Source organism: Canis lupus, chromosome 24 (genome assembly GCF_003254725.2).
Source record: "Canis lupus dingo isolate Sandy chromosome 24, ASM325472v2, whole genome shotgun sequence".
In the NCBI taxonomy this organism is placed as follows: Eukaryota; Metazoa; Chordata; class Mammalia; order Carnivora; family Canidae; genus Canis; species Canis lupus.
The window spans coordinates 12,927,887-12,954,824 of NC_064266.1; the positions used below are offsets into that span (position 1 = coordinate 12,927,887).

Below are 26,938 nucleotides of genomic sequence, written 5' to 3' on the forward strand. Positions count from 1 at the left end.
CAAAGCTGCATGCACACTTAGTATCCTACTAAATTACTATGCTGCCTTGGTTTAGAAAAGCCTGTCATTTCTTACCTTAAACTGTAGCACTGTGTGTATGTACTTAAGTGTACAAACAACTTGATTCACTAACATCAAGGGCACTGAATTCACATATAAATGGGAAATATACATACTGAGTAGAAAACCATTAGAAAAAAAGAGAAATTCTTATCAAAGTAAGAAGAGTGAATTTGGTAAATGATTCATAATCGAGGAGGATATTCAAAATGTTTAATTGCCAGTGTGGGATGGGCACCATTCAATCAGGATGAATGCCTGGCCAGTAAGCATGGAAGTCAACTTTAAATAAGCAATATAGTTCTGCCCCTGTACACCAGCTGAATATTAGCATGGAACACATAATTCTTCGTGGTGACACCTCGTAGGATACCTTGTTTCATCCTTAGGTAACCATAAAGAATTGGCCTTCAAATATCCATCTGATAAATTTACAAAGAATCATGGATGCTAAATGTCTGCTCATGCAGACAATTTGTCAAGAAGGGAATCTAGAAATATATGAACAATGATGATACTGTTGGTTCATGAGCCCACTACCTGTCCAGATTAGTGTGTATAGTGGTATCCAGAAGACTGTGGGGATATCCAGAAGACTGGATGGTATCCAGAAGACTTGGCAGAAGTTACTGTGTGGAAGTTCTTTTCATTAAGGAGACTGAATTTAAACATTTTCTAAAACCATGGATATTGTACCCAGTGCCCCAAGGGAACCTAGCAGGGGATCTAGCAGATGACAAAAATGTTGACTCCCTGTTAAACACTCAGAGAAATTCAGCAATTTGTCCAATCTATAAGAAAACATGTTATTGAGTCTTGCAGGGCAGTGAAAATTGACTGAATTAGCAATTTTAAATAACTTTATAAAAGACTCTTCAAAAACAGTCTAAAATTGCAGAACAGATAAGGAGCCCAATCAGCTCCCCTTTACCTTTCTTGGCTTCCACACCAGACCCCATGGCTGCTGTGGTGGTTGGTCTGAGCTCGGAGCTGCTCTGTGGGGTCACATTTGCTTTGGCAGTGTTGGCTTTTCCTTTCTTGTCATTCTTAGAAGTATCGCTGGGCACATCTGCTATGTCACTCTGGAGCAGAAATGTTTATATTAACCTAAATGAAAGCCACCTCACATTCAACTGTCTTGCACTTTCTCTATTTTACTGAATCCAGTTTGAACCACTCATTATCTCCCCTACAAGTCTCTTAATGGATCATTGCCTGGCAGGAGAAAAGATTACATGGTTTTCTCAGGCTGAGGCAAAAGATGAAGCCAAGGAAAAAAGATGCAACTCTTTTACATGAAGGATATGGTACAGGGAGCTTTAAAAACAAAGAACAAACAAGTATGCACGAAAATGGGAGAAGGCTGGATGCAAGATTGGTAAACAACAAAGAAACATAAATCTCAATTTCACTAATTCACTGAATTGGGTTAGCTAGTATTTTAGTGTATCACAAAAGCATCTTGTATCTTAAACATTCCTAAAAGCACTATGATTTCCATTTCATTTATTAAACATGCTATACTTTTAAGACACTTGAAACTATTTTGTTAAATTGATAAATTCAATTTCAAAAACACTCTTCAAGTTTGCTATATCCATTTGTTACTTTGTCTTGCTCTTGTAATCACTGACCACTGAGCTTCCCCACGTGGCTCTCTTTAGTCAACCATTGCTACTTACAGTTTCAATGCCCATAGCTCTCATTTGGTCTGCTCTCTTTTCTGTAATGGAAAGAAATTTCTTTGGATCTGATAAAGCATCCACAATATCTGGAAAAAAAAAAAAAAGTCAGGTGGCTTTGATTCTCTGTTTTACCATTAACAGCCAAGAAAATTCAGCTAATAAACAATTCATAATCCTGGATCCCCGTTATGTCTTCTGTTAAGTACTTGCTCCTAGGACATATGACAAAGTTAGGAAAGCACAGCCTTTTACAGAAAACAAAAAATAAGTAGGGCAAGGATCAAAGGCCAGATGACTTTCTATTTTCTCTTTGGTTTTTGCCCAAATAAAGATGACAGGGTAGCAGAATAAGGCAAGTGAATTGTCTTGGGTTCTTGACTATTTACTTGTGTGACTTTGAGCAGGCTGATTCATGTTCCCAGTTGAGTTTCTTCATCTGAAAGTTAGGGTACTACCCACTCTGAAGGGGTGCGATGAGTACTCAATGAGATGATAAATGTAAACAGTACTTGTAACAGTAGACACAGCTGGTATCTAAGTCTTAGTTTTAGCTAAGAAGGCTAACACATATTTAAAGCCAATTTTGGTTCCATGATAGTAGAAATGTAATATTTCTCCAACATACTCTCAGCTACCCCTTGTAGTTAAAAAGGTAAGAGTTCATGTTTATATAATGTCATTTGAAGAGCCCAATGGGTACTTTCCAGCAGAATCTCTCATAATTTTGCATTATTTACCAATACTATAGAAGTAATATTTATTCTCATCACCTTAAAACAGTAGTTAATTTACAATTTTCAAAAACTCTATGTATATTGGGGATCCCTGGGTGGCTCAGCGGTTTGGCGCCTGCCTTTGGCCCAGGGTGTGATCCTGGAGTCCCGGGATCGAGTCCCGCGTCGGGCTCCCGGCATGGAGCCTGCTTCTCCCTCCTCCTGTGTCTCTGCCTCTCTCTCTCTAGGTCTATCATAAATAAATAAATAAATCTTTTAAAAAAACTCTATGTATATTAATTTCCTCCAGTAAAATCACCATCCTAATTACAGTCTTAAGATGATTTTCTCAGTTGACGGTTTTTCCTTTTATAATAGAAAATAATACAAGCATATAATACACATTCAAACATATAAAATGTAAAAATCTCCTCTCCTGACAATCCTATACGTAGTATATACTGTTATCCATTTCTTGTAGCCTTATTTAAAAATAAAACAAAACAATAATTCCAAATGGGTTCACAGTTTTCTGCATCTATTTTTTATTTTAAACTTTACATATCTTGGAGACACTTCTTTATCAGTAACGTAGATCTACTACATTACTTTTAAGGGCTGCTTAAATATTCCATTTTCAGAATGGTTATAATTTCTTTAACAGTCTTCCCTATTAGAGACTGTTAGATTACTTCTAGTACTTTGTTATTATAAAGAGCACTGTAGTGAAGATCCTGGAATGTTTAAATCTCAGAGCAGGCATCTTCAGTGTCCATAGCTTGATGCCTAGAGGTTAGAATGGTGTGTAAGGGTATTTGTCCTATCAGTAGTAGTATTGCCAAGTTGCCCTCCAAAGAAGTTTCATCAATTTATTTTCTCCTCCAGGGGTGTTATGAGAAGGTCTGGACCTAGTTATTACTTATGTCCCTAAGAACTCCTTGTCTCCTAATGGGGAATGTGACCAAATTAGCTCTTAAATCTTGCTTAGGAAAAATGACAGATAATCATTTTTTGGAAGTCAAATTCTAAGAATATATTTACCTACTTTAAGTCTAAATTATGAACATTTTCAGGCATATGCAAAAGTAGAGAGAAAAGTAAAATAACCCTCCATATACAGATGAAGCCCTAACAGTTATTAATAGTCTGCTACATTTCCTTTATCTGCCATCCTCCCCTTTTTCCTTTCTTTCTTCTCTCTGCTGACACATTTTGAGGCAAATTCCAGACATTATAACATTTCATTCCTAGTTACTTCTCTATGCATCTCTAAAGAAGGACATTTTCTTTCATAACCAACCATACCAGCATCGTATCCAATAGAGTTGGCAGTAATTCCTTAGTATGAATATAATGAATGGCCCATCTTAATATTAGTATTTCCCCTATTTACAATTAATTTGTTTGAATCAAGATATAAAGCCCATACTTGGGTCTCTGATAATGATGTCTCCTAAATTCACTTTAATCTAGAGTAGTCTCTGCTACTATTTATTTTTCATAATGCATAGATTTGTGGAGAAGACAGATCAGGTATCCTATAAAATGTCCCAATCCTGAATATCAATGCTTCCTTGTTGTGTCATTTAGGCTTGAATTTTCTCTTTTTGTAAGAATACTCCAGGGGAGATCCTGTGACACGGATCTCCGTGTCATGTGGGTCACGTGGAAGCAGAAAAAGCCTGGTTGCCCCACTTGTCCTGGTGCTAAACTCACTGTGTTGGCTCAGAACTTTCACTCAATCTGTGTCTGACTCCTAGAGGCCTCCTCCTTACACCTGTACACACTGTGCCCACTGAACCCCTTGCCCTTCTCTGGAGAAGACCTACCTGGTGTAAGCTTCCCTGCACTCTCCCACGTTGGATATGCTTTGCCTTGGCTTCCCACTGCATAGCTCAGTCGATGAGCCACAGTGCTGGCTTGTTAGGTAACAAGTACTTGCTTATCTTTAATGATATATAATCAGTTTGAGGGTCTGGAATGTATGGCATTTTTGGGTGGTTACTGGTAGTCCTTTTAGTAGGAATAACAGATAACACTTTAATCACTTCCAGCCGATTATAAAACCAATTAAGCAAGATCTTAAAGTGTGAAATTACCTGTTAATCCTTCTATTTTTTTAATAATAAATTTATTTTTTATTGGTGTTCAATTTGCTAACATACAGAATAACATCCAGTGCTCATCCCGTCAAGTGCCCCCCTCAGTGCCCGCCACACAGTCACCCCCACCTCCCGCCCTCCTCCTCTTCCACCACCCCTAGTTCGTTTCCCAGAGTTAGGAGTCTTCCATGTTCTGTCTCCCTTTCTGATATTTCCTACCCATCTCTTCTCCCTTCCCCTCTATTCCCTTTCACTATTATTTATATTCCCCAAATGAATGAGACCATATAATATTTGTCCTTCTCCGACTGACTTACTTCACTCAGCATAATACCCTCCAGTTCCATCCACGTTGAAGCAAATGGTGGGTATTTTTCATTCCTAATCTGTTAATCCTTCTAAACTAACAAAGCTACTTTCATTTCTGTATACTCTTGTGTCATTTTTTCCACCCAAATACATATTTTATATGGTTTACTTAAAATTATAGTCTTTTTTTTTCATTTTCATTTGGTTATCCCCATATAGTTTTAAAATCTACTTTTATTGAATGATAACATTCCATTGAGTTCATGTACCAAACTATTCTCTACTGCTAGATATTTAAATGAACTTTCAATTTTTTTTATAAAAGATGACTTTGCAAGAAATATATTAATGCAAAAAAAGATATCATTTCCTTTATCAGAAAATTTGTGGTTCAGATACGTAAGATAGCAACTTATATACTTGAGCATTACTAACAAAATTTGTTCTTGATAAGCTTTAAAATAGTTATCTAAGAATAATTAATGGAAGGGATGAGTATTAAGAAAATATAGCAGAATTATGACAGTAGACTAAGTTGAGTAATGCCTTTCAAAATTCATGACCACCCAGGACCTCAGAACATGACCTGATTTATGAGTAGGGTCTTTGCGTATTCAATTAGTTAAGGATTGAGATCGCACTGGACTTGGTTGGGTAGGCTCTAAATCCAATGATTGGTGCCCTTGTAAGATGAGGAGAGGACACCCAGAGACTAAGAGGAAAAAGGCTAGGGGATGACAAAGACAGAGAATGGAATAATGCAGCTACAAGTCAAGTAATGCTAAGGACTGCCAGGAGCCACCAGGAGCTAGAAAAGGCAAAGAAGGATTTCTCCAAGAGCTGCCAAATCTATGATTTTAAGCTTCTAGTCTCCAGAACTGTCAGAAAATAATTTTCTGTTGTTTTAAGTCTTCCAGTTTGCGGTAATTTTTTTTTTTCCAGTTTGTGGTAAATTTGATTACCAATGGTAAATGAGAAAAAATTTTTTTGTTTTTTGTTTGTTTGTTTCTTTAAGGAGACAGAAGTTTATTGAATACACTGCAAGGGAGTAGCAGGCAAAACAGCAAAGGAGAGACTGTGCCATGAGGCGGTAGTGAGGGGCCACAGTTATAGGGCAGAGTGAGGAGGTATGGGAATGTATGGAATATCCCCCCTTTTTTGGTAACTGTCCCTGGTTGTGAGTAGCCCATTGGTTAGTTAGGGCCAATAGCTATTTTGAGGTAGGTTACTTAATAATGAGCCTGTTTGTATCAGGTGTGGGCCCTTTTTGCCTTGCTCAAGGCTCCACTGCTCAAGTATGTTACCTAAAAGTGGCCTCTACATTATTCCTGACAGATTGACAGTGACAAATCTTTGGTATTTGGGTGGAGTTCTCCTCTTTAGTAGCTTCTTCCTACTGTCTGAGGGGCAGAGAGATGTCCCTACCCATGGATCAACATTGGTGGTCAGTTGGGAATTTACATGTAGGAATTGCAAAAGGCAGAGGCAGCCAAATCCAAGGTAGATCATATATACAAATTTCCCTGAATAGAAAGGATCATCTGTCTGCTTGAAATTACGGCAGCGAAGGAATCTTTTCTTGGGCATATCTTTCAAATAAAGTAGGCTTTCTCATTGTTAACAAGAAGCATCCATCAGCCCCTGGAGACCTCTCAAGGACCCATCATGGTTTGATCAAAGAATACACTGAATCTCAGAGTATTCTTCCTATTTCTTGTAGCAATATCTTGGTTCCACCCTTGAGGGTTGATTCTGCACAATTCTGACCGAGAATATAGGTGCTCACTATGACCTTTCAGGGGGATCCTCCTGTGTATTGGAGGAATGCTCTGGCTAGTTATAGTCCATGTAGTTCTGTATTCCACAGGACAACCCCCTGTGGGGAATAACGTTTATATGCTGATCAATATTGACTCATGTGCTAGGCGTGTCTAGAACAGACCACACTGACCTCCTAACAGGGTAGTGACCTGTGCACACAAGCCTCTGATTCTACAGAACCCCCAGGATGAGCTGAAACTTCTTGGATGCCTGGAGGCCATGGCACAGACTCTGGAAACTTTCTTTTTAAAAAAGGAACCAATCTGCCTTTTCCCATTTTCTTCTTTCTTCTGGACTTAACAGAAGTTTTACTTATTTGTACTTAAAAAAAAATCTATTTCTAGGTTTAGCACCATTTCCAAAAGTTTGGTCGCTCCTGGTGAACACTTTCCATGTATATTCGTTTTTTTCTCCTCCTTCGCTCCTACCATTCCTTCCTTCCCCGTTTTCATACAGAGTTGAAAGCATCACTTTAAGAATCCCCCAAAACTGAAAAGATCATAGCAATTCCTCAGTACAGACTTCCAGATACTTGCTGGCTTTTCAGGGATCTCTGTCTTTTGTTTGCTTCTTTAACTGTTGCTTTTCAAGACATTTCATTTGGGTGCCTTGGTAGTGAGCACCAGCCGTGGCACCTAGATGGCTTGGATCCGTGTGCTCACTCTTGGCTCTGGTTCTCTCCTGTTCTCCACTCCAACCTTTCTATTTTATCAAGAGGTAAAGCCAGCAGAAAAATATATGTTCCCCTAATGGCTACAAAGTGATGCTAATAAAGATCAACAAATCCCCTAATTATGATTTTAGATGAGGTCTTTTGGCTTCCACCAAATGATTAAGCATTTCCCAAACTGCTTTTCTAGAATGTGAAAAGATACACTAGGTGTGGTGGGGTAAAGACCCTGTGGTAAAACTGGGAAATGCTTATGTGTTCCCCTCATCTCTGGATCTGCAGTACATCCCAGGGAATGCAATCAGGAGCCTGTTTCAATTCTCCAAGCCAGGCAACTCCTGAAGCTATTTCACTATAACCCATCCTGCCCCCCTTCTCTGGAGCTTTTCTCCTTGGTGTTCTTACCAGCATTTTCTGTAGTTCAAAGGAAGCCATCAAAATAGATACCACTGCAAATGCAAATCAACTTTTCAACAAATATTTGATAGAATAAAGAGTCTTAGCATCCACAAAGGAGAGGACAAAATGGACCGACTTAAAAACGTGGCAGGACATCCTGAGATCACAGCCCAGGAATGGCATCTTAATTAATGATGCTCCTCCTGGAGGATTACATGATGCAAGGATCAGCCTACTCTCTTTCCAGAAGGTTTGGAAAACAACCCTGCGAAGATGTTGGGCAGGGAGAACGAGAAACACCCACCTCCAGCCCCCATGATGTATCTTTAATTACAAGGCAGGCGGAAAGGGGAACTGGCAAATAAACAAAGGGCCACTTCATCTTTGCCTGAATTAAATAGCCTAGGTGCACAACAGGAAACAAAACCTCCAGCTACAGAAGCAGTGAAGAGCACAGCTCAAGGAACCGATGCTTAGCAGCTCACGCAACCCATCTTGGAGCGACATTTAAATTTAATGCCGATGGGCTAGGTATTCTGGAAGCATGGCATCATGCTATTTGTTCTCCTTACCACTCGGTGATAATAAAAGATATATAAATGATCAAACCCATCAAAAGCAACAGTGGGTGGGCCAAAAGAAATTCTAACACTCATTTAATTGCCATCTGCTTTGGAACTGCTTCCCATCACCAGCAGCAGCAGCTCGCAGTGATAAAGCCCCTGCAACGGGTAAGTGCTGATGTCCTCAGCATTTGCGCCTACAGATAAGGGAGCAAAGACAACCCCAGGATTCTGGGGCTCACAGGATTTGACAAAGGAAATGTCATCTTAGCACCCAACCTAGCGCTTCTCTTTCATGTAGGAGTGTGGGGGTAAACAAGAGAGCTGTTTTATGCCATGTTCAGTAGAAAAATGATACTGAAGAAATGAAAGTCCTTTTTATCCATTCCTAGTCATCTGTTTCCAATGTCACTTTTTTTTTTTTTTTTTAATGTGGAAGTTTGGTTTCTGATAGTTGAAACATCATCTCTCTCCTTCAGCCCAGAAATGTTTTACAACTACTGGGCTTAGGAACAGAACCATTTGTGGAGAGTGCTCAGAAGTGCCACCAGCCTTCTTTGCTCTGTTTTCTTGTATGTTGGGAGCTTTTATTCTACAGCAATGTGGAGGAGAAGCAGTTGCACTAAAATCCCCTGCCTCCTGACATGGCAAGGAAAGAAAATGGGGAACTGACAGGAGACAAGCTGGGTCAGGGTAGAAAATACTGGATCTAACCCAAATCATGTTGCGAGGGAACTGGGCAGCCCAGAGTTCAAAGCTTCTAAAGATCACCATATGCAAGATGGTAAAAATAGTTATGGCAATTGTAAAACTACCAAACGTTCTCCATCAGGAGGGATTTCTCATCCTCTGGTGACCTCACAGCACAGAACCCCAATAAATAAGAGACCCAAAGCTCCTGCCAATGCCCAAGCCCTTCCTAAGGAATTGTCTTAACTTGGAAAAGCCTTTTTGGAACATTTTTCTTGTTTCTATAAAATGATGCCACCCACCTGATGTGACTGAGATTTAAGATACATTTAAAAATCATACAGAACATTGAGTTGCTGATGCTTAAAGAAAATCATGGTAAAATTACTAATGCATTAGAACTCTGAAACTTTCTAGTAGGCACAGAATTAAAAGATTTTTCTTATGATGATGAATTGCTTATGACAAAACAGTTTACTTTGGCAAAGTAAAGGGCAAAGTTGGAAAGAAGAAAATAGAAACAATGGATTTTTCTTGAGTTTGCTACAAATAAATACAAATGAAAAAAAGTTAATGGAAGGATTGCTGTGGTCAGACACTGCTCCTAAGCTGTGGGGCTCAACCAGTGTCCTCATATATCTGCTAAGTGGCCTCAGTGAAACAGCATTCTGTCAGGCCAAGAAAAATAGACAGTGTTTGAATCCTCAATCATTACCTTCATAGAAGTTTATCTAGACATTGCGATATATTTGAGACTACTTTGGAAATTATGAGAGAGAGAGAGAAAGGGAGAGGACTTTGGAGTAAATTAAGATTTGAATTAAACAATTACTTAAAAAAAGAAATAGCTCAATTAAAAAAAAACAAAAAATAAAAAAAAAAACCCACAAAGGGTACTAGAGAGTATTCTTCAGGAAAAGGAATGTAAGTGACCAAGAAACACATGAAATGGGCTTGAGCTGACTCATAATTGTAAATATACAAATTAAAACAATGAGATACCACTTTTACTGCCATTATTGAAAAAAAAAAAAGGGAGAACTTTTTAGAATCCAGAATTGGCCATGGTGAATCAGAGTAGGCAGTCTCACAGATAATGGGTGGTAGTACGTACTGATCCAACCCAAAGGGCTGGATAAAGAGAGAGTGGTATATACACATACTGGAATAGCATACAACCTTTAAAAATAATTTAAAAGCCTTATATGCATTGGCAGGAATGTTCTCCAAGATATAGTTGTAAATAAAGCAAAGCATAGAACAGGGTGTATTATATTATCTTTTGGAGTTAAATTAAAAAGGAAATATATATGTGATACATACACATATACATATACCCTGTACATTTGTGGATATACATATTTATTACACATATACAGATATGCTTTATGTTTTATAATCTTATGCTATTTTAAGACACTCATGTCTTTCTTTTATTTAAAATGTTATCAAAGAACTATCTAGGTAGCAGGATAATTTTATTTTATTTTTTTCTAAATCCAAAATAAAACATATATATATAAACTCTCCTTTTTGCTATATTCATATTACACAGTTATTATAGAAAAATAGGGCAAATACAATTTTTAAAAATTGCCAGAGGTTACATATGCTTACCTAAATGATCCAGAAGTAATAAGTAGAGTCCTGCCATATGGGATAGTGTGTTCCCTGTGATATTCCTGGAAGTTGTCCAGTGCAGTGGGTCAGCTCCTCTAAATCCTCACCCTCCCCCCATTCAAAGAGATAACTACTCCTAAAGGTGGGTTTATATCCTACTAGAATTTTTTGTCTACTTTATGTGTATGTATAAACAGATAACTAAGGGTCTTCATGAGTAATAATGGGATCTTTGCAATTTACTTTTTCTCTTCATAATAAATCACTGTCATCTTTCTATTATGAACACTGAGATCCAAGTCATTATTTTTAATAGATGCATGGTCTTCCACAGAATGGCCTTCCATATTTAACCAATTTTAAAAGTTGAGATTTCATTAGCTTAATCAGGCATAAGAGATCTTACTTCTGTAATTAATCTAAACTTGTGAAGTGATTTTAGACAAACTGACCCACCTGAAAGCTAAGAAAATATAATTTACCAAATTACTTAGTGTCCTGAAAATGTGAGTATTTTAAGGTGCCAAAACTTCAACAAGAAGAGCATACCTCTCTTGCTAAGTAACACTAGCTTTTCAGGATGCATCCTCAAACATGGACCAGAACTTTTCAGCTTTAGCATCATATACTCTGTGTTCCAGCTTTCTCAGAATAAGTATATAAGTTCAGCACTTTTCTTATCAAGGCCTTGGCCTGGCTGCTTCCCTGTCTAGAGAGAATACTAGTTTACTTCTCTGCTGTGCGTCATCTTTCAAGGTTCAAAGAGCCACGCCCTCCTCAATCCCATTCTGATTAAGCACTTCTTTGTTAAATGCTCTAAACACCCTCTGGGGTACTACCCTATGGGCACTTATAAAATAAATTACACTTATTTATGTAAATGCACATATGTACATGTGTACAGGGTTGGAAAACTCTTGAGGATAAGCGTAGATGACTTTTTCAACTTTGTAACTCTTACCCATAGAGTAGGTACTAAATAAGAATTGGCTACATCTTTTCCTTTGAGAAAAACATTTTAAATCAATATACTAAGAAATTGTTTTTACTGATTGAACTAGTGTATGTTAACAAAAGTTATATCTCATACACTGCTGATAGGTTATTTGGCAATCTGTATCTAAAGCTTTAAATATACATACAACTCCTTCCACTTTAAAGATTTCATTTTCAGGAAATGATCATGTGTATTTCCACAGCTCTACATTTAGGGTTCCCAGGCACAATACTTTTTATAAGAAAAAAATGGAAATGATTTCAATGTTTATCAATAACGAAACTGTGGATAATACATAAAATGGAATCCCATGCAGATAATAAAAATATTCTCTGTCAAGAGGAAATAAACTCTCAGAAGTAATGAGTCCAAAAGACTATGTACTATAAGATCCATTTAATTAAAATAGAAATGAAGTTGGAAGTAAAGGGACCAATATGGCAACAGAGCTCTCTCTGGGTGGTGAATTTAAGGATGACCCTTTTATTCTTTGTGTTGGGAGAATCTCTTTCTGATACATATATTCTCTATTGTGCCCTTTTTAAAATTAAAGATTGTTTTAATTTGAGAAAGGGTGCATGTGAGCAAGCATGTGCACATGTGAGCAGGGGGAGGAGTGAAGGAGGAGAAGGGGAGGAAGACAGGGGAGAAAGAATCTCAAGCAGACTCTAGGCTGAGTGAGGAGCCCAAGCTGGGGCTCAGTCTCACAGCCCTGAAATCATGACTTGAGCCTAAACCAAGAGTTGGTTGCTTAACTGATGAGCTGGTCAGGTGCCCCTATTTTACCTTTTATAGAATAAAACCTACTAAACATATTTGTGGAATGAATAAATCCATATTATCTTTCTTCAGCCATATAAAAATCTGAGCTATGTATCAACAATTTACTTTTTCTTCCCTAGAAAATGCTGGCATGCAAGACTGCAGAGTTTCATTTTGAACTTCTTCCTATAGAATCAACATAGTCTCTCAATGTTCTAGGGAGCAAGGGCTCTATAGATTTCCTACTCTGCTGGCTCAGCATATAATTGTTCAGATCTGAATGTGGGAGATTAGTTATGCAGGTGGAACAAGGACAGCACACTGTGTAAGTCAAGAGGCCATAAAGAAAATCAGAAAGTTAGAAAAAGACGGTTCTCATATTCTTATATTGTTCTCCTAAGGGAAGTCCCTTATGTAAATCCTCGGTTTCTTTACATTCAAAAGAAATGACTGAAAATTTTGAATAAACAGTCTTTGAAAATCAAATTTCGGTTAAGACATCAACTGCGGAATCCCATCCATGATAACACAGTACAGAAATTTCAAAGGCTTCTGATAAAAAGTCATTACAGTGATACATTAGGAAAGAAATACATAAGACTATTTTTAAAGAGATTAATCTCTTTATGTAAAAATATATGAGACTATTTTAAAGAGATTAAGCGGAATCAATACATACACGAATAACAACATTAGGAATGAGCTGCCCTATAAATACAGACATTTTTTCAGCACAGACCTACATGCACCCACTTTCCTTCTCTACAACTTCCAGGCTCTATGGAGAGTGCTTGGCATGAAGAAGGAACTCAACAAATTAGTTCTTTCCCTTTTCTATTCCAACTGCCCATTTCCCTGGACTAAATTAGAGTATTCCATTTGAAAAGTAACCCATGCAGAGAGAAAACCTGTATATCTTCCACAATATTTGTTTCTACAGCCATTTCTAAAATGCATTAGGTATTATGCACTGCCTACTTTCTAAGCTCAAGTATGTGGAACATGGTGTAATTCATTCCAAGCAGCTGCTGATGCTTGGAAAGACATAATACAGGTCTCCTGTCTCTTTATTATCCACTTAACCAGCCCTACAGCACCCCACCCAGACTCTTTTATGTGCTCTTCTATCAGCTACAGTATGTTCTGGCTTCAAATATAGGCTTTCTTTTTAAATGAAAGGCAGAGGCGGAGGAGGAGGAGTGTCTTTACTCTGAATTTGGTAACTGCAAAAATCCTCATGGTTCACACTCTTCTTGAATCTGTAATCTGGTTGTTAAAGGTGAGGGTTAGAGAAAATCTGCCCTCCAGAGATACAAGCATTATTTCAAAAATCCCCATGAAATAACCCCACATTCCCCAAACAAAACTGTGATGTGTTCCAGCATACTACAGAAATTTTATCTGTATTGATAGCACATATACATCTGTGCACACATTTTTGAGCCTTGCTATGTCATGTACTATAATGATGAGCACTTCACAAGAATGCTATGAGGGAGGGAGTAGGAGTATCTTTACTTTACAGGACAGGGAATGAGAATTTGAGAGGTTGTCACTGTCCCAAGGTCATCCAGCCAGGAAGGAGAATTAGAATTTCCACCCTTCGTTAATTTGACACAATCATTCTGTTTCCTTAGGAGAATACGGAGGATCTCTGTCTTCCTTTAAATGTTTTTGGCTTAATTAAGGGTTATAAAAAGTAAATATATTTGGATGTAAGCAAAATCCTATGATTTGGTCCAGGTTTTGATTTCTCCCATTGATTACCTTAGTAAAACCAAAGGTAGTCTTCTGTGGATGGAGGACTGGGATGTGTGGGGTGTGTGTGTGTGTGTGTGTGTGTGTGTGTGTGTGTGTGAAAACGAACTCTTTAGAGGATTTGGAAGAAAATCCAGGCATGTTGATATTTGAGTTCAATTTAAACTAAAAATTTTAGTTCAATTTAAATAAAATAAATATGGTTCCATATTACTTATGTCTTTCTCTCCCTTTGGATGATGGTGTAAGTAAATCCTTCACAAACATATTTGTAAAAATTGATAAATGATATAAAATTACAATATTTTAAAATAAGAAAGAACCTTACAGATAATCCAACCTTGCCCTTTCCTTTCTACCTAGAAAACCTGAAGTTGCTCTCTATCCTTGATTTCTTCAAGGCTACAAGGATTGGCAGCATGGATAGGAACAGACTTTTTTTTTAACCATTGGTAAAATATTTTATAATCCTATAATTTAGGACTTCTGTACTCACATGTTTAACTTACCTCCAAATCCATCAGGCACATATGTTTTAAGAACAATATTGCAGAAAATTGTTGGCAGTGATAATGGTTTATTTCCCTCGTTTCGAAGGGAAATGTGTCGATAGCCTGCTTGGAGGCCATCCAGTGGAAGAATCCTCTGGCCTATCAGCCTATTGTTGTCGTCATACACTGCTATTCTCAAGACTGCCAGGTCAGGGAGGATTACCTGCAAAGAATGGTAGCTCTCATGGGTATTGTGGAAAGCAGCTTCCAAGAGGCCCAACTCTAGGAATCTGAACCATATCCACACTGTTCTTAAATATGCCTTGATGGTAAAAAGAAGCCCATGATAAGTTTGCATTCCTAAAGGATACTGTGCAAGCTGTAGTGTCCAAGCCATTGAGAAAGCAATTGAACAGGCTTCCTGGAAATCATCTCATCAAAACTTTTATTTTTTTTATTTTATTTTTTTTTTTTTTTAATTTTTATTTATTTATGATAGTCACACAGAGAGAGAGAGAGGCAGAGACATAGGCAGAGGGAGAAGCAGGCTCCATGCACCGGGAGCCTGATGTGGGATTCGATCCCGGGTCTCCAGGATCGCGCCCTGGGCCAAAGGCAGGCGCCAAACCGCTGCGCCACCCAGGGGTCCCCTCATCAAAACTTTTAGATGAAACATATGTGAAAGATTACTGGTCCAACCCTTGTGATCTTTCCACACCCCCATGCATAGAATGGACAAGCAAAAGGAGACACCGAGAGATCAAGTGACTTCCCTTAATGTCTTAGATCGAGACAGCTGGGCCTGGAATTGGGGCTCTTGCCTTTGAATCCTGTGGTCTGCCTCCTACTTGGGCTGCTTCTGACATCTAGCTCTGTCTGTCTTTAAGAATATGGAAAGTATCTTGAAGAAATGCTTTGTGTATAAAGGACAATGTATGTAGAAATTTGGATTCTTCCTTTTTCTTGCACTCCTCAGTTTTTAATATTTTGGGATATTAGATAGAATGAGATGGGGCACTTAGAAATGTTAATATATACTCAAGACATCTACTCTTGCCATCTTCAAAATGAGTAAGCAGACATAAAATCTGAGCTCAGAAAGCAGAATTCTGATTCAGATATCAAATAGCAACATGACAAAAAAAAAATCCAATGTTTTAAATCAAGAAGGACTACTCACAAAAAAAAAAAAAAAAAAAAGAAGGACTACTCATTGGCTAAGAATAACCAAGACATCTTGGCTAATCTGAGTACTATATCTAAAACTAGACAATGGATCAGTTGCCTATTTATGCCTAGAGGTTATAATTTAATCCAATTTTGTGAAGACGAAGAGGAGAAATCAAGCTAAAATTCATTCAACTTTATATTTACTCTATTGTTTCTCATTTGGTATAAGGGAGTTTGCCTTGTGAGACTAGTGCAAAGAACAAAAATATTAAAAACAAGAGAGAATAAAAGTGAAAGCACTTGGTACCAATGAAAAGCAATTTAACTTCTGAACAACAGTAAAGGATACAGAACTAGCATCTTGTTTCTGGGGCTAGTAATACTACACGTAAAACCAATTTTGATGTCTCCTTATTCAATGAAAACAAAGAATGTCTGAAGTCAACTTGCTGAATTTCTAGAAATGTGTCTAGGGATTATTCATTCTGCCAAAGAACACTGGTCATATATATATATATTAAAAAAAAAAAACAAACCTAGGAGGGGGAAGGCCCATGACAGCTATGTATGCAATTTTCATCCTACCCTGACTGTAGGAGAGAAGGTTGCAGTGTGGGTTGCATGGATAACGGTGCTCACATTACAGGGAGAGCCTTAATCTCACATTGGCTTATTTCATTGAATTACTGATCTTCTGTAATCTGGTTTCTGTAAACCAGTTAGTCTATTCTGAAACTGTTAATCCTCATTTTTGTTAAGATAAGAAGCCAATTATCTGTGTTGTAGGACATACAAATGGAGCAGAAACACCAGGAAACCTGTGGCTAATGCAGCAGCAAGAAACTATTTTGGTTAGGCTAACAGAGCAAGTGAGAGAGAAAAATAGCTGTATCTGGAGACAGCACTACCAATGCATGGATTTTTTTTTTTTTAATACATCTTATGCTGACAAAAGAGAAACAAAGGGAAAAATGATTACAAGATTTAAAACCGAATCATTACAGAGTATGATTGTGATTGGTCTTGAGATCAAGATACAGTATTAGGAAAGATCCCCTCCGCTGCTCCCTCCCCTCACCAACCCAAAATAGCACAAGAAGCACAGACTGGAGGGATGGCAACACGTACCAGATGTTCTAGAGGCACAGGACAATACCAACTAATCTATTTAAGGACATTTATTGGCCTTAGTTTTGGGTGCACCATCCTACCTGTCCTCTTGCCTAAAGGAGCACTGTAAGTTACCAGCTGCTGCCAGGGCAGAAAAGAACTCTCCAGTGTATGATGATGTCTACCAGTGAGGACATAGTCTAAGGAGATTGCACACCTGGAATGTAAGCATTGCCACACAGAAGGTGGGCTCCTTGCGGGAGGAAAGGAGAACCAAATGGACAAGGAGATAAACGGAGTAACAATCGTAAGACATCTAAAGTACTTATCCATTGGAAGAAGAGAAAAAGAAGAAATTTTGAGTTATATAATTGCCCCTATATCATGTAGTGTCTATGTCGTCTTTGTATTAACATGTGGCCCGTAGGTTAGCTGAGCAAGTCTGACACTTTGAAAATGCCCTACCTTCCGAAACACAAATGATTCTTCATTGTAAACTGGATTGAGTCCATTGTTCATCACCATGCGAGTTCGGAATTCCTTACGGATAGTGTCGGTGGGCAACCCATACATATCCACTTCTACGTACGTACCAATCTTCTTATCTGATAAAAACTGACCTGATATGACCTGCAGCAACACAGAAATATAGTGAGAGAGAAGTCAAGTCTGTGTAATGGTCAAGAGCAATGAATAATCTGGAAGTAAGAAATCTTTGGTTTATCTTCAGAAATTTTAATTATCAGTGGAAATAATGTATTCATTCCTTACTCAATTGAAAAATTAGTGAGCAACTACTCTATGCCAAAAAAAAAAAAACTGCTCAAGACAGAGGTTCTGCCTTTGACAACTGTCTATAAAAAGAAGAAAAAAATGATGAATCCTGTAATACAAAGAAATAACTTCCACAGCAGCTTAATTCCACTGAAATGCCCACATCTATGAAACAAAGTGATGGGTTGGAATATGGAATGGAATATGTCCCATTACAGCTCTGAAGTTCTTAATTCTTTTTTAAGTCTTGGAAAGAGATGCACTGAAGAAAAAAGCAATGCTACTATTTGTCTATTGGCTGTTATCCCTTACCAATATTGACATTGGTCAGTGCTATGTATTTGTAAAGACCAGCATTAAATTCCACCTATTATAAAGCCATGGACAGACTATTTTTCATTTACTTTCCAAAGGACTATAGACATTTAGCAGGGATTTTTCCATATATTGAATAGATCACAATTTTGAAAGTTTTTCAATGTAAAATTTGACAAACAATAAACTGTATATTTTAAAGTATACAATAAGGTCAGTTTTGACCTATGTGCACATCTGTGGAACTGTTACAGTTTTCACTTTTTCAGAATGTCGTGTAATTAGAACCATACAGTATATAGTATTTTTTTAAGATTTTATTTCTTTATTCATGAGAGACACAGAGAAAGAGAGGCAGAGAGATAGGCAGAGGGAGAAGGAGGCTCCCTGTGGGGAGACCGATGCAGAACTTGATCCCAGGACCCTGGGATCACAACCTGAGCCGAAGGCAGAGGCTCAGCCACTGAGCCACCCAGGTGCCCCAGTGTGTAGTATTTTTATTTGCTTCTTTCACTTAGTAATATGCATGCAAGTTTCCTCTATGTGTTTTCATGACTTGATAGCTTATTTCTTCTCAGTACTGAATAATACCCCATTGTCTGGATGTACCATAGTTTATGTGTATCCAATCACCTATGGAAGGATATCTTGGTTGTCCTTTTTGGCGTAATTTTTGGCAATTACAAATAAAGCTGCTATAAACATTTCTGTGTAGGTTTTTGTATGGATGTAAGTTTTCAATTCATTTGGGTAAATACCCAGGAGCACGATTGCTGGATTATAGGATAAGAGAATGCTTCCAAAGTGGTTGCACCATTTTGCATTTCCTCCAGCAATGAATCCTCTTGCTCCACATCCTCTACTAGGCACTTTTTTTGATCTGGTGTCTTCTGTTGAAAGTAGCTAATGGTTTTACTAGTGAACAAAATGTATCTCTTAGGGAAAAAAAGGAGAATCCCAAAGTTGAGAGCAACACATGGATTGTATAGAGTGACATTAAATATTTCAATGTGATTCCTTAAGGCTTTTCCAGGACCCCATCTGCACACACATTTTTACAATTCTGTGACAAGCAGGGGCCCTACCTGCACTGAGCAAGTGGCTGCAATAACCCCATCGACAGGCGTTTCAGAGAATGGATCAAAGGTTCGATCGGGCCGTCTCATGAAATCTGGTTTGAGGAGGTACCTGGTAGGACAAAAGCATAGAAAGAGTTTATTAGTTGCATTTACAATGACTAAAACCCTCATGCTTCAGGACATGAAGTACTCCCTCCCCCACCATCTCTAATTTAGGAGCTAGGCTTTTAGGCAGGGAATTCTAAGGGTTGAAGAAACTTTTCCTTTCCTAATTGGAAGAGAAGACAGAAAAGAAGGATGTTTTTAGATTTCAGGCTCAGTGACATCTAGAGTTTCCTAATACTATTATATTCTCTTGAAGTTTTTTATGCTATGGATCTCTTTAGATAATTACTCTTATATGTACAAAATAAAATACAAAAAAAACCAATGAAAAACCATTTATATGAGCTATAGTTATTAAAATATGGAGAGTACATGATATTCTACTTTGTGTTTTAATTACTGCATTGAATTATGAGATAAGATGACAGGTTGATAACTGTAACTTCAAAGTACTGATATGCATAAAAATATGTTGTGAGATCTATAACAGTAACACTGTTAATATTAATGTAGATTGTTTTCTATGTTCACAGTCAAAAGAACCATGAAATTTTAGTTAGAGGCAGGTAAACATAAAGATGTAATTATTTCCCTATTTCTGGCCAGTGTAATTAGGCAAGAAAATGAAATAAAAGGTATCTATGGAAAGAAATAAGTAAAACTTCTTGTCACAGAGGACATGATCTTGTATATAGAATCTATTTAAGGAATCTACCCTAGGGAATCTACTAAAAAAATGATCAGGGGGCGCCTGGGTGGTTGTCAGTTGAAAGTCCAACTCTTGGTTTTGCTCAGGTCATGATCTCATGGGTCATAAGACTGAACCTGCACTGGGCTCCATGCTCAGTGAGGAGTCGCTTGAATATTCTTTCCCTCTGCCCCTCAGCCCCTCATACACTTTCTTTCTAAAATAAATGGAGAAATCTTTAAAAAAAATGAGCAGAACTAGTAAATGAATTCAGCAAGGCTGCAGGACACAAAACCAATATACAAAAATCAATTTTATTTTTATATACCAGCAATGAAAAATCCAAAAGTGAAATTAAGAAGATTCCATTTATGATAGCATAAAAAAGAATAAAATACTTAGGAATAAATATAACAAAGTAAGTGCATATACTTTGAAAACTACAAAACACTGTTTAAAGATATTGAAGAAGATCTAAGTAAATGGAAAGACATCTTGTGTTCATGGATCAGAAGACAATATGGTTAAGGTGGCACCAATTCACCAAATTGATATACTGATTCAATCCCTATCCAAATCCCAACTGGCTTCTTTAGAAATTGACATGCTGATCCTAAAACTCAAGGACCAAGAATAGCCCAACCACCCTTAAGCAAGAAAAACAAAAGTTGAAAGTTTCGTAATTCTCAATTTCAAAACTTTCTACAAAGCAACAGTAATCAAGGCAGTACACTTGATTGGTGTAAGGATGCACATATAAATCAATGAGATAGAAATGGGAGTCTATAAATAAATTCATTTATCTTTGATCAGTTGGTTTTTGACAAGGATGCCAAGATTTTTCAATGGGAGAAAGAATATTCTTTTAAACAAATGTTGCTAGGACAACTGTAATGGCCACATGCAAAAGAATAAAATTAGCCCCTTCTCTCACGCCATATACAAAAATTAACTCCAGATGAATCAAAGACTTAAATATAAGAACCAAAATGGTAAAATTCTTAGAAGAAAAAGTAAGGATAAATCTTCACGACTTGGCAATGGGTCTTAGACATAGCATCAAAAGCACAAGCAACAAGAGAAAAAAGATAAACTTGGCCTTATCATAAAACTTTTGCACTTCAAAAGTCACTATATCAAGACAGTGAATATACAAGCCACAGAATTGGGAGAAAGTATTTGCAAATCATAACTATCTGATAAGAGGTTTGTGTCTACAATATGTCAAAAACAAATAACCCAGTTAAAAAATGGGCAGGTGATCTGAATACACATTTCTCCAAAAAAGAGAAACAAATGGCTGATAGGGGCACGAAAAGATGCTTACTTAGAATCATTAGTTACCAGGGATAACTGATAACTAATTTTTATTTGATAAGCAAATCAAAATCACAAGAGATGTTACACACACATTAGGATGGCTATAGTAAAAAAGTCAAATAGTTAAGTGTCGACAAGGACATAGAAAAATTGGAACCCTCATACATTGTCAGTGGGAGTGTAAAATGACACAGCACATTATAAGATAGTCTGGAAGTTCCTCAAACAGCTAAACAGAGTTGCCAAATGACCCAGTAATTCCACTCTTAGTATATACCCAAGAAAAATGAAAACATATCTACACAAAAACTTGTATGTGAATATTATAACAGCATTATTTATAACCAAAAGACAGAAACAATCCAAATGCCTATTGATAGATGAATGGATATATATAGTATGTAGCATATCTATACAATGGGAACTTACTCAACAATAGAAGAAAATGAAGTACTGGTATCTGCTACAACATAAACCTTGAAAACATAATGCTAAGTGAAAGAAGGCAGTCCCAAAAGACGTACCACATGAATACATTTATATAAAATGTGCAGTATAGACAAATATAAAGAGAGAGAGTAAATGGCAGTTGCTTACATCTGGGAATAGGGATCAGGGGATCCTGGGAGGTAAGAGCACAAGGGTAGGAGTTTTCTTTTTGAGGTAAGGAAAATGTTTTGAAATTGACCTAACTACACAAATGTCTGCCCCTTATGCCCTTTTGTTATAGTCACATAATTACACCTCACCCAGATTCCATAACCCCCCAGTTTGAACTTGTATCAATTTGATCTCTCCAAGAAAAATTATTTTTGTTACAAAGAACTATAACCAAAGAGAAATTCCATACTAATATGAGCAGCAGGTAAGGGATGATAAAAGTACTTTCCCCAAAACTATAGGTTTACTTTTAAGTGTAAAAGAATCAAAATTAGAGGGATCAAATCTTTCCTATTCTTTAAAAGCATAACTTTTACTGAGTTTAACTCTAGATGATATCAAATTTATTATCTTTTAAAATCCAACCTAAAAGGATTCTGAGGTGTGATATTTCTCCTTAAGGAAAGATTCCAAGTCACATTTTTGTGGTTTTCACAAAGTTGTCATTTGTTGCTATCTTCTACGTTCCAACAAAAAAGTGTTAAAGAAAATAACGCCACCTTCGACTTAGAGATGTAATCATCAATGAAGAACCTCCAAGGGACAACAATGATTTTTAAATCAAGGATATAGAGAGTTTTCAGAATTGCTCAAATATTAAAGGTGATTTTGAACTTTCCCCTGTCTCCAAGAGAATGCAACCCTAAATGTTAGTTTAAAAGATGTCTAACTGCACAAAAGAGATGGTTTCCTGTGTTTACAGAGTTTTTGATTTAGGCCTTTTTTTGTGGCTAGTGTTAGCCACTGGAAAACATGATGATAGAGCAAAAGTTGAAGCCTTAGGATGGTAAGGAGATGAGAAACTACAATATTACGCATACTACTTCCAGGGGAGCCTACCAGCATCAGACATTAGCTCAGAGGGGAGATAACAGGTGATGGTTCTGGCTATCACAGGACAGGGAACATTTGGAATGAGGGATTCTGCATCCTGAGAACAACAGGGGCAGTAGTTTCCTGGAGACTCAGTACTCTCCATTCCCCAGAGCCATTTCTGAAGGCACCTTTCTCAACAAAAATACAAAATTGTGATACTGATGATTTCCTAGTGCCAAAAACATTCTTCCATGTTGCCTGCTTCCATATCTGCTTAGAAGAAAACTAATCTCTGAGAGAGTAAACTGATCCAAAATAAGAAATGCCAGGAGGAAAGGGTAAGAAAATGGAGTCTAATTTTCCAAAGCAGGCAACCTTTGGTGTAATGTATTCATTTTATGTACTTAAAAAATAAAAGAGAGCATGTAGAAGTTTGACAGGGCCACGAGGTAAGCCCTGGCCTGGGGCTGACCCTAGCTAGCTTGTCTTCAAGGTGTGTCTGTTCTGGCCTGTGGTGGCCTGCAATGCAGCAGAGGCTGTCACTCACTAGTGGCTGTGTAGGTCCAGGGATCCCCAGGCACCAATGGGACCTGTGTCCCATAGGGCTCTCTGCTTGGTTTAATGCTCTTGCAGCCACCATCTTGAAATTCTTAATCTGTGAACAAGGAGGACTTCATTTTCATTTTGCATTGGGCCCCACAAACTATGTAGCCAGGTGTTTTTTGGCACAGAAAATAAATTCATTCCAAGAATCCAAGTCTGTGTGGTGGGCATGGGTATAAGCCAAAGCCAATGACAAGTGAAGGGACCTAAGGATTTTCTGTGGCCTTGGAAAGCAAGGGAGGAAGAGAAGGGTCTTCAGCTAGATGGGTGGACAGGAGCCATAAGAATCAGAGGGTGGGGTCATAAGGAAGGACAACCTATTTCATCACACCCAACGTGGCATCAATTGTTCAATAATCCATTATCTTCTTTACCAGCAAGAAAGCAAAATGGCTGACTATAAGATGTCATGGAATTCAAGACATGTTCCAATCTGAGAAAGTTTTTTTTTTAATCTTTTATTTATTTTTTTACGATTTATTTATTCATGAGAGACAGACAGAGACAGAGAGAGAAAGAGAAAGAGAGAGAGAGAGAGAGGCAGAGACACAGGCCGAGGGAGAAGCAGGCTCCTCACAGGGAGCCCGATGCGGAACTTAATCCGGGATCCTGGGATCATGCTGTGAGCTGAAGGCAGATGCTCAACGACTGAGCCACCCAGGCATCCCTAATCTGAGAAAGTTCTACAAAAAGTGTGCATCCTTGAATCCTACTAGTTTGGTATCGACCAATCTCAATTTCCTCTGAAAGCCGGCAGACTTGAAAAATGAACTTGCTCTATTTTGTTTCATTAGAAATTGTAGAAATGCCACATTTGTACACTTTTGCTCATTTTTAAAATGAGTCTATCATAAACTACTGCTCACTTTCCTACTAAAAAACACACTTACTGAGCCCAATGGCACAGCCTCCCAAGAGATCAGCCCAGAGAGCAGACAGGAAATTCCAGAAAGGTTCCCAATGTTTCATTAGTGTTGATGGATTCAGAGGGTGTCCATGCGCTTTGCACACTGGTGTTCTCCATAAAGCAGCTACTGCTTGTCACCCTAAGCCTAAAAGGTACAGAATGCCTCTTTACGGAAGCCCAGTCTACAGACACACCATCAAGGAGTTTTTAACAAGTCCCTGTAGGTGAGTAGGAGAACCACAAGGGCAAGGTAGTGAAAGCCAGAGCTTCATGGATGCCCTCACTTCCCGGGAATGCATCCGGTGAGCCAGCCCTGTGACTACCAGCTATGACCACTCCATCACAGAAGAGCCGAGAAACAGACAACTGAGAAGATTTCTTCCCTCTTTCCTGTCAGTGATGACCTTTGCCTCCGGTTGGGCAAAAGGGAAGCCTGAGGGAATGATGACACATGACTGAATGCTACGGTCAATGCATCTCCAAGTTGGGCTGCCGAACTCAACAATCCTATTTTTCTAGCCCCTCTTACAGGACTTAGGTTTTTGGTCACATCACTCAAACACTTCAGCACAGAGTTCAGGCTAGAGGAGCACTGCCCTGGTCTGTGAATGCATTCTGAAAATAAACAGTGGTGCATAAAAGGAGACACTGAGGTGTGACTGGGTAGCCCAGTGGTTGAGCATCTGCCTTTGGCTCAGGGCATGATCCCAAGGAATCCTTCCTGGGATCGAGTCACGCATCAGGATCTCCAGGAGGAGCCTGCTTCTCCCTCTGCCTATGTCTCTGCCTCTCTCTCTGTATCCATCATGAATAAATAAAATCTAAAAAAAAAAGAGAGACACTGATCATGTGAACCAGGGTGAAACAGAAAATCCTGCAAAGAAATGGAGCATACAGGTACAACTCCTGTTAGGACCTCTCTATCTGGAGACTGTTCCTCTCCCTGTGAAAGTATGGTCCATCGGACAGCTGAGGCAAAAAAGGGAAAACTTTAGTGTCATGGGGCCACAAGGAAGGTTCCTAGGAGGGAGCCCCGCCAAGGCTGATGTGTCTGGTATGAACCATGAGGGCCCTAGCTGCCTCCCTGAACTCTGTAAAGGCCCAATTTGGACAAAGCACTTAATGATTCTTGCCTGGCTTGTGTGTGTGATCCACCATGAGGTCCTAAGCTTTTCTTAAACCTCCCTGTGCACAGAAATTTGCAGTTTATGAAGTACCTTCAGATACACTCCTTTTTGTCCTTCCTGGGCTGCCGCCACAAACCCAATGTGATGAATTTTGTGGTCTTCATTTCATGGAGCACAAGATGGTGGCCCAGAATCTACCACAGATGCCAGGCAACTAGAGCTAGGGTGGAGGAGCTAGGGCTCAAAGCTGGGCTTTAGCCTGGAGCTTTTAGCCCCACACAACCACCACCCCCTGCAGCCTCAGCTTGCCCCTGGGGGTCCATCCATCAATCTCCTGGTTAGGAACGTCATGCATTAAACAACAACAGAGCTTTAAAAAAATTCTACAATGTGTATATTGTGGTTTCCTTCTGAATTGCATCATTTTTATTTCTTTCTGTAACTGACATTTAACGTATTGGTTTAAGGTATATGATTTTAATTTCTTTCAAAGCACACAGGAGAGGAAAATATCATGTACGTGCCAGCTATGCATGTGGTGGGTTACTCATGGGTGTAGACGAACTGGCAGAGAACCATCTGGCAGGCAGGAAGAGGTGTGGGTATGCACTCTGAACCCACGGCTGCTGAAAAATGTTATCTTGATTGGCTGGTTTTAGTGATAAAAATGAGGTATTCAACTAGAGAGGCCAAGAATTTCCCGACAGTAGTATTATGGATGGGATGGCTCTCCATTGGATTAATTTAGGGGCATGGGGACAGATGCAGGGATGAAAAACATGGCTACACAGTTTTTTCCTCTATAGAATTTAACTTCACAGTTTCATTTAACCTTTCAGTGTTCTACACTATGAAATTAGGGAATTAACATTTCCTATTTCACTCCTTGGTTCACAGATTTTAAAGAATGCCAGTTAAGTAAACTAGAACAATATTCAGAGCATTATTTCTTGATAACTGCTATTTACAAGACATGCAAAAGAATCAAGACAGGACAAAGTTTTCTTCCTAGGTGTATTAAATTCAAATCGACACCCACAACTTCATTATATGTTAAATCAACATAGAAGGAATTCCTCTATTTCTTAGGCAAAATAACATATATTTAATATCTATGTTTCCAGTTAATGTCCAAATGAGCAGGAATCATTATCTATCATACCTATACAAACTTCCACTCTTAAATTTAAAGCCAGAGAATTAAACTCTAGAGTGTGTATTATAAACTGCTTAACTTGTGGCTGATTTTTTTTTAAAACCCGCTTAGTAAACTGGGCAGATGAAGAATGTATACTTGCAAATATAATCTATCTAGGGATTTCAATTGTTTCTATCCCATCCCTCAAACTCAGCTTAAATTGGGCAGCCCCTAATTAAAAATGACACAGTTTCAATATAGCTGTAGTATGGAGTTCAGGAACAAGATGACAACAGTTTAAATCACATTACTCACCCACATGATCCATTATACTCAAATTTTCCCTGATTCAATTGCATCGCTAAATCTGTCAAGAGACAAAAATAATTTAGCATCTCATCTTCCTGGACAAAGAAAACCATGATGGGTGATTTTAAACAATGGAAATCAGATACTGATCCGAGGCCAAAAGGTCCTTTTTAACAT

General features: G+C 38.2%; 1 protein-coding gene across 14 annotated transcripts in view; it reads right to left on the reverse strand.

The window, feature by feature from the left end:
- Positions 1–26,938, reverse strand: part of PLCB4 (phospholipase C beta 4) — a 422,433-nt gene that overhangs the window by 37,034 nt on the left and 358,461 nt on the right. For all 14 annotated transcript variants that reach the window (XM_049100261.1, XM_049100262.1, XM_049100260.1 and 11 more), the window contains 6 exons: positions 26,768–26,819; positions 19,095–19,197; positions 17,386–17,550; positions 14,659–14,863; positions 1,743–1,831; positions 992–1,142 (listed from right to left, as the gene is read on the reverse strand). In XM_049100261.1, coding sequence (XP_048956218.1) covers positions 992–1,142; positions 1,743–1,831; positions 14,659–14,863; positions 17,386–17,550; positions 19,095–19,197; positions 26,768–26,819 — 765 coding nt within the window. The remainder of the gene's footprint in view (positions 1–991; positions 1,143–1,742; positions 1,832–14,658; positions 14,864–17,385; positions 17,551–19,094; positions 19,198–26,767; positions 26,820–26,938) is intronic.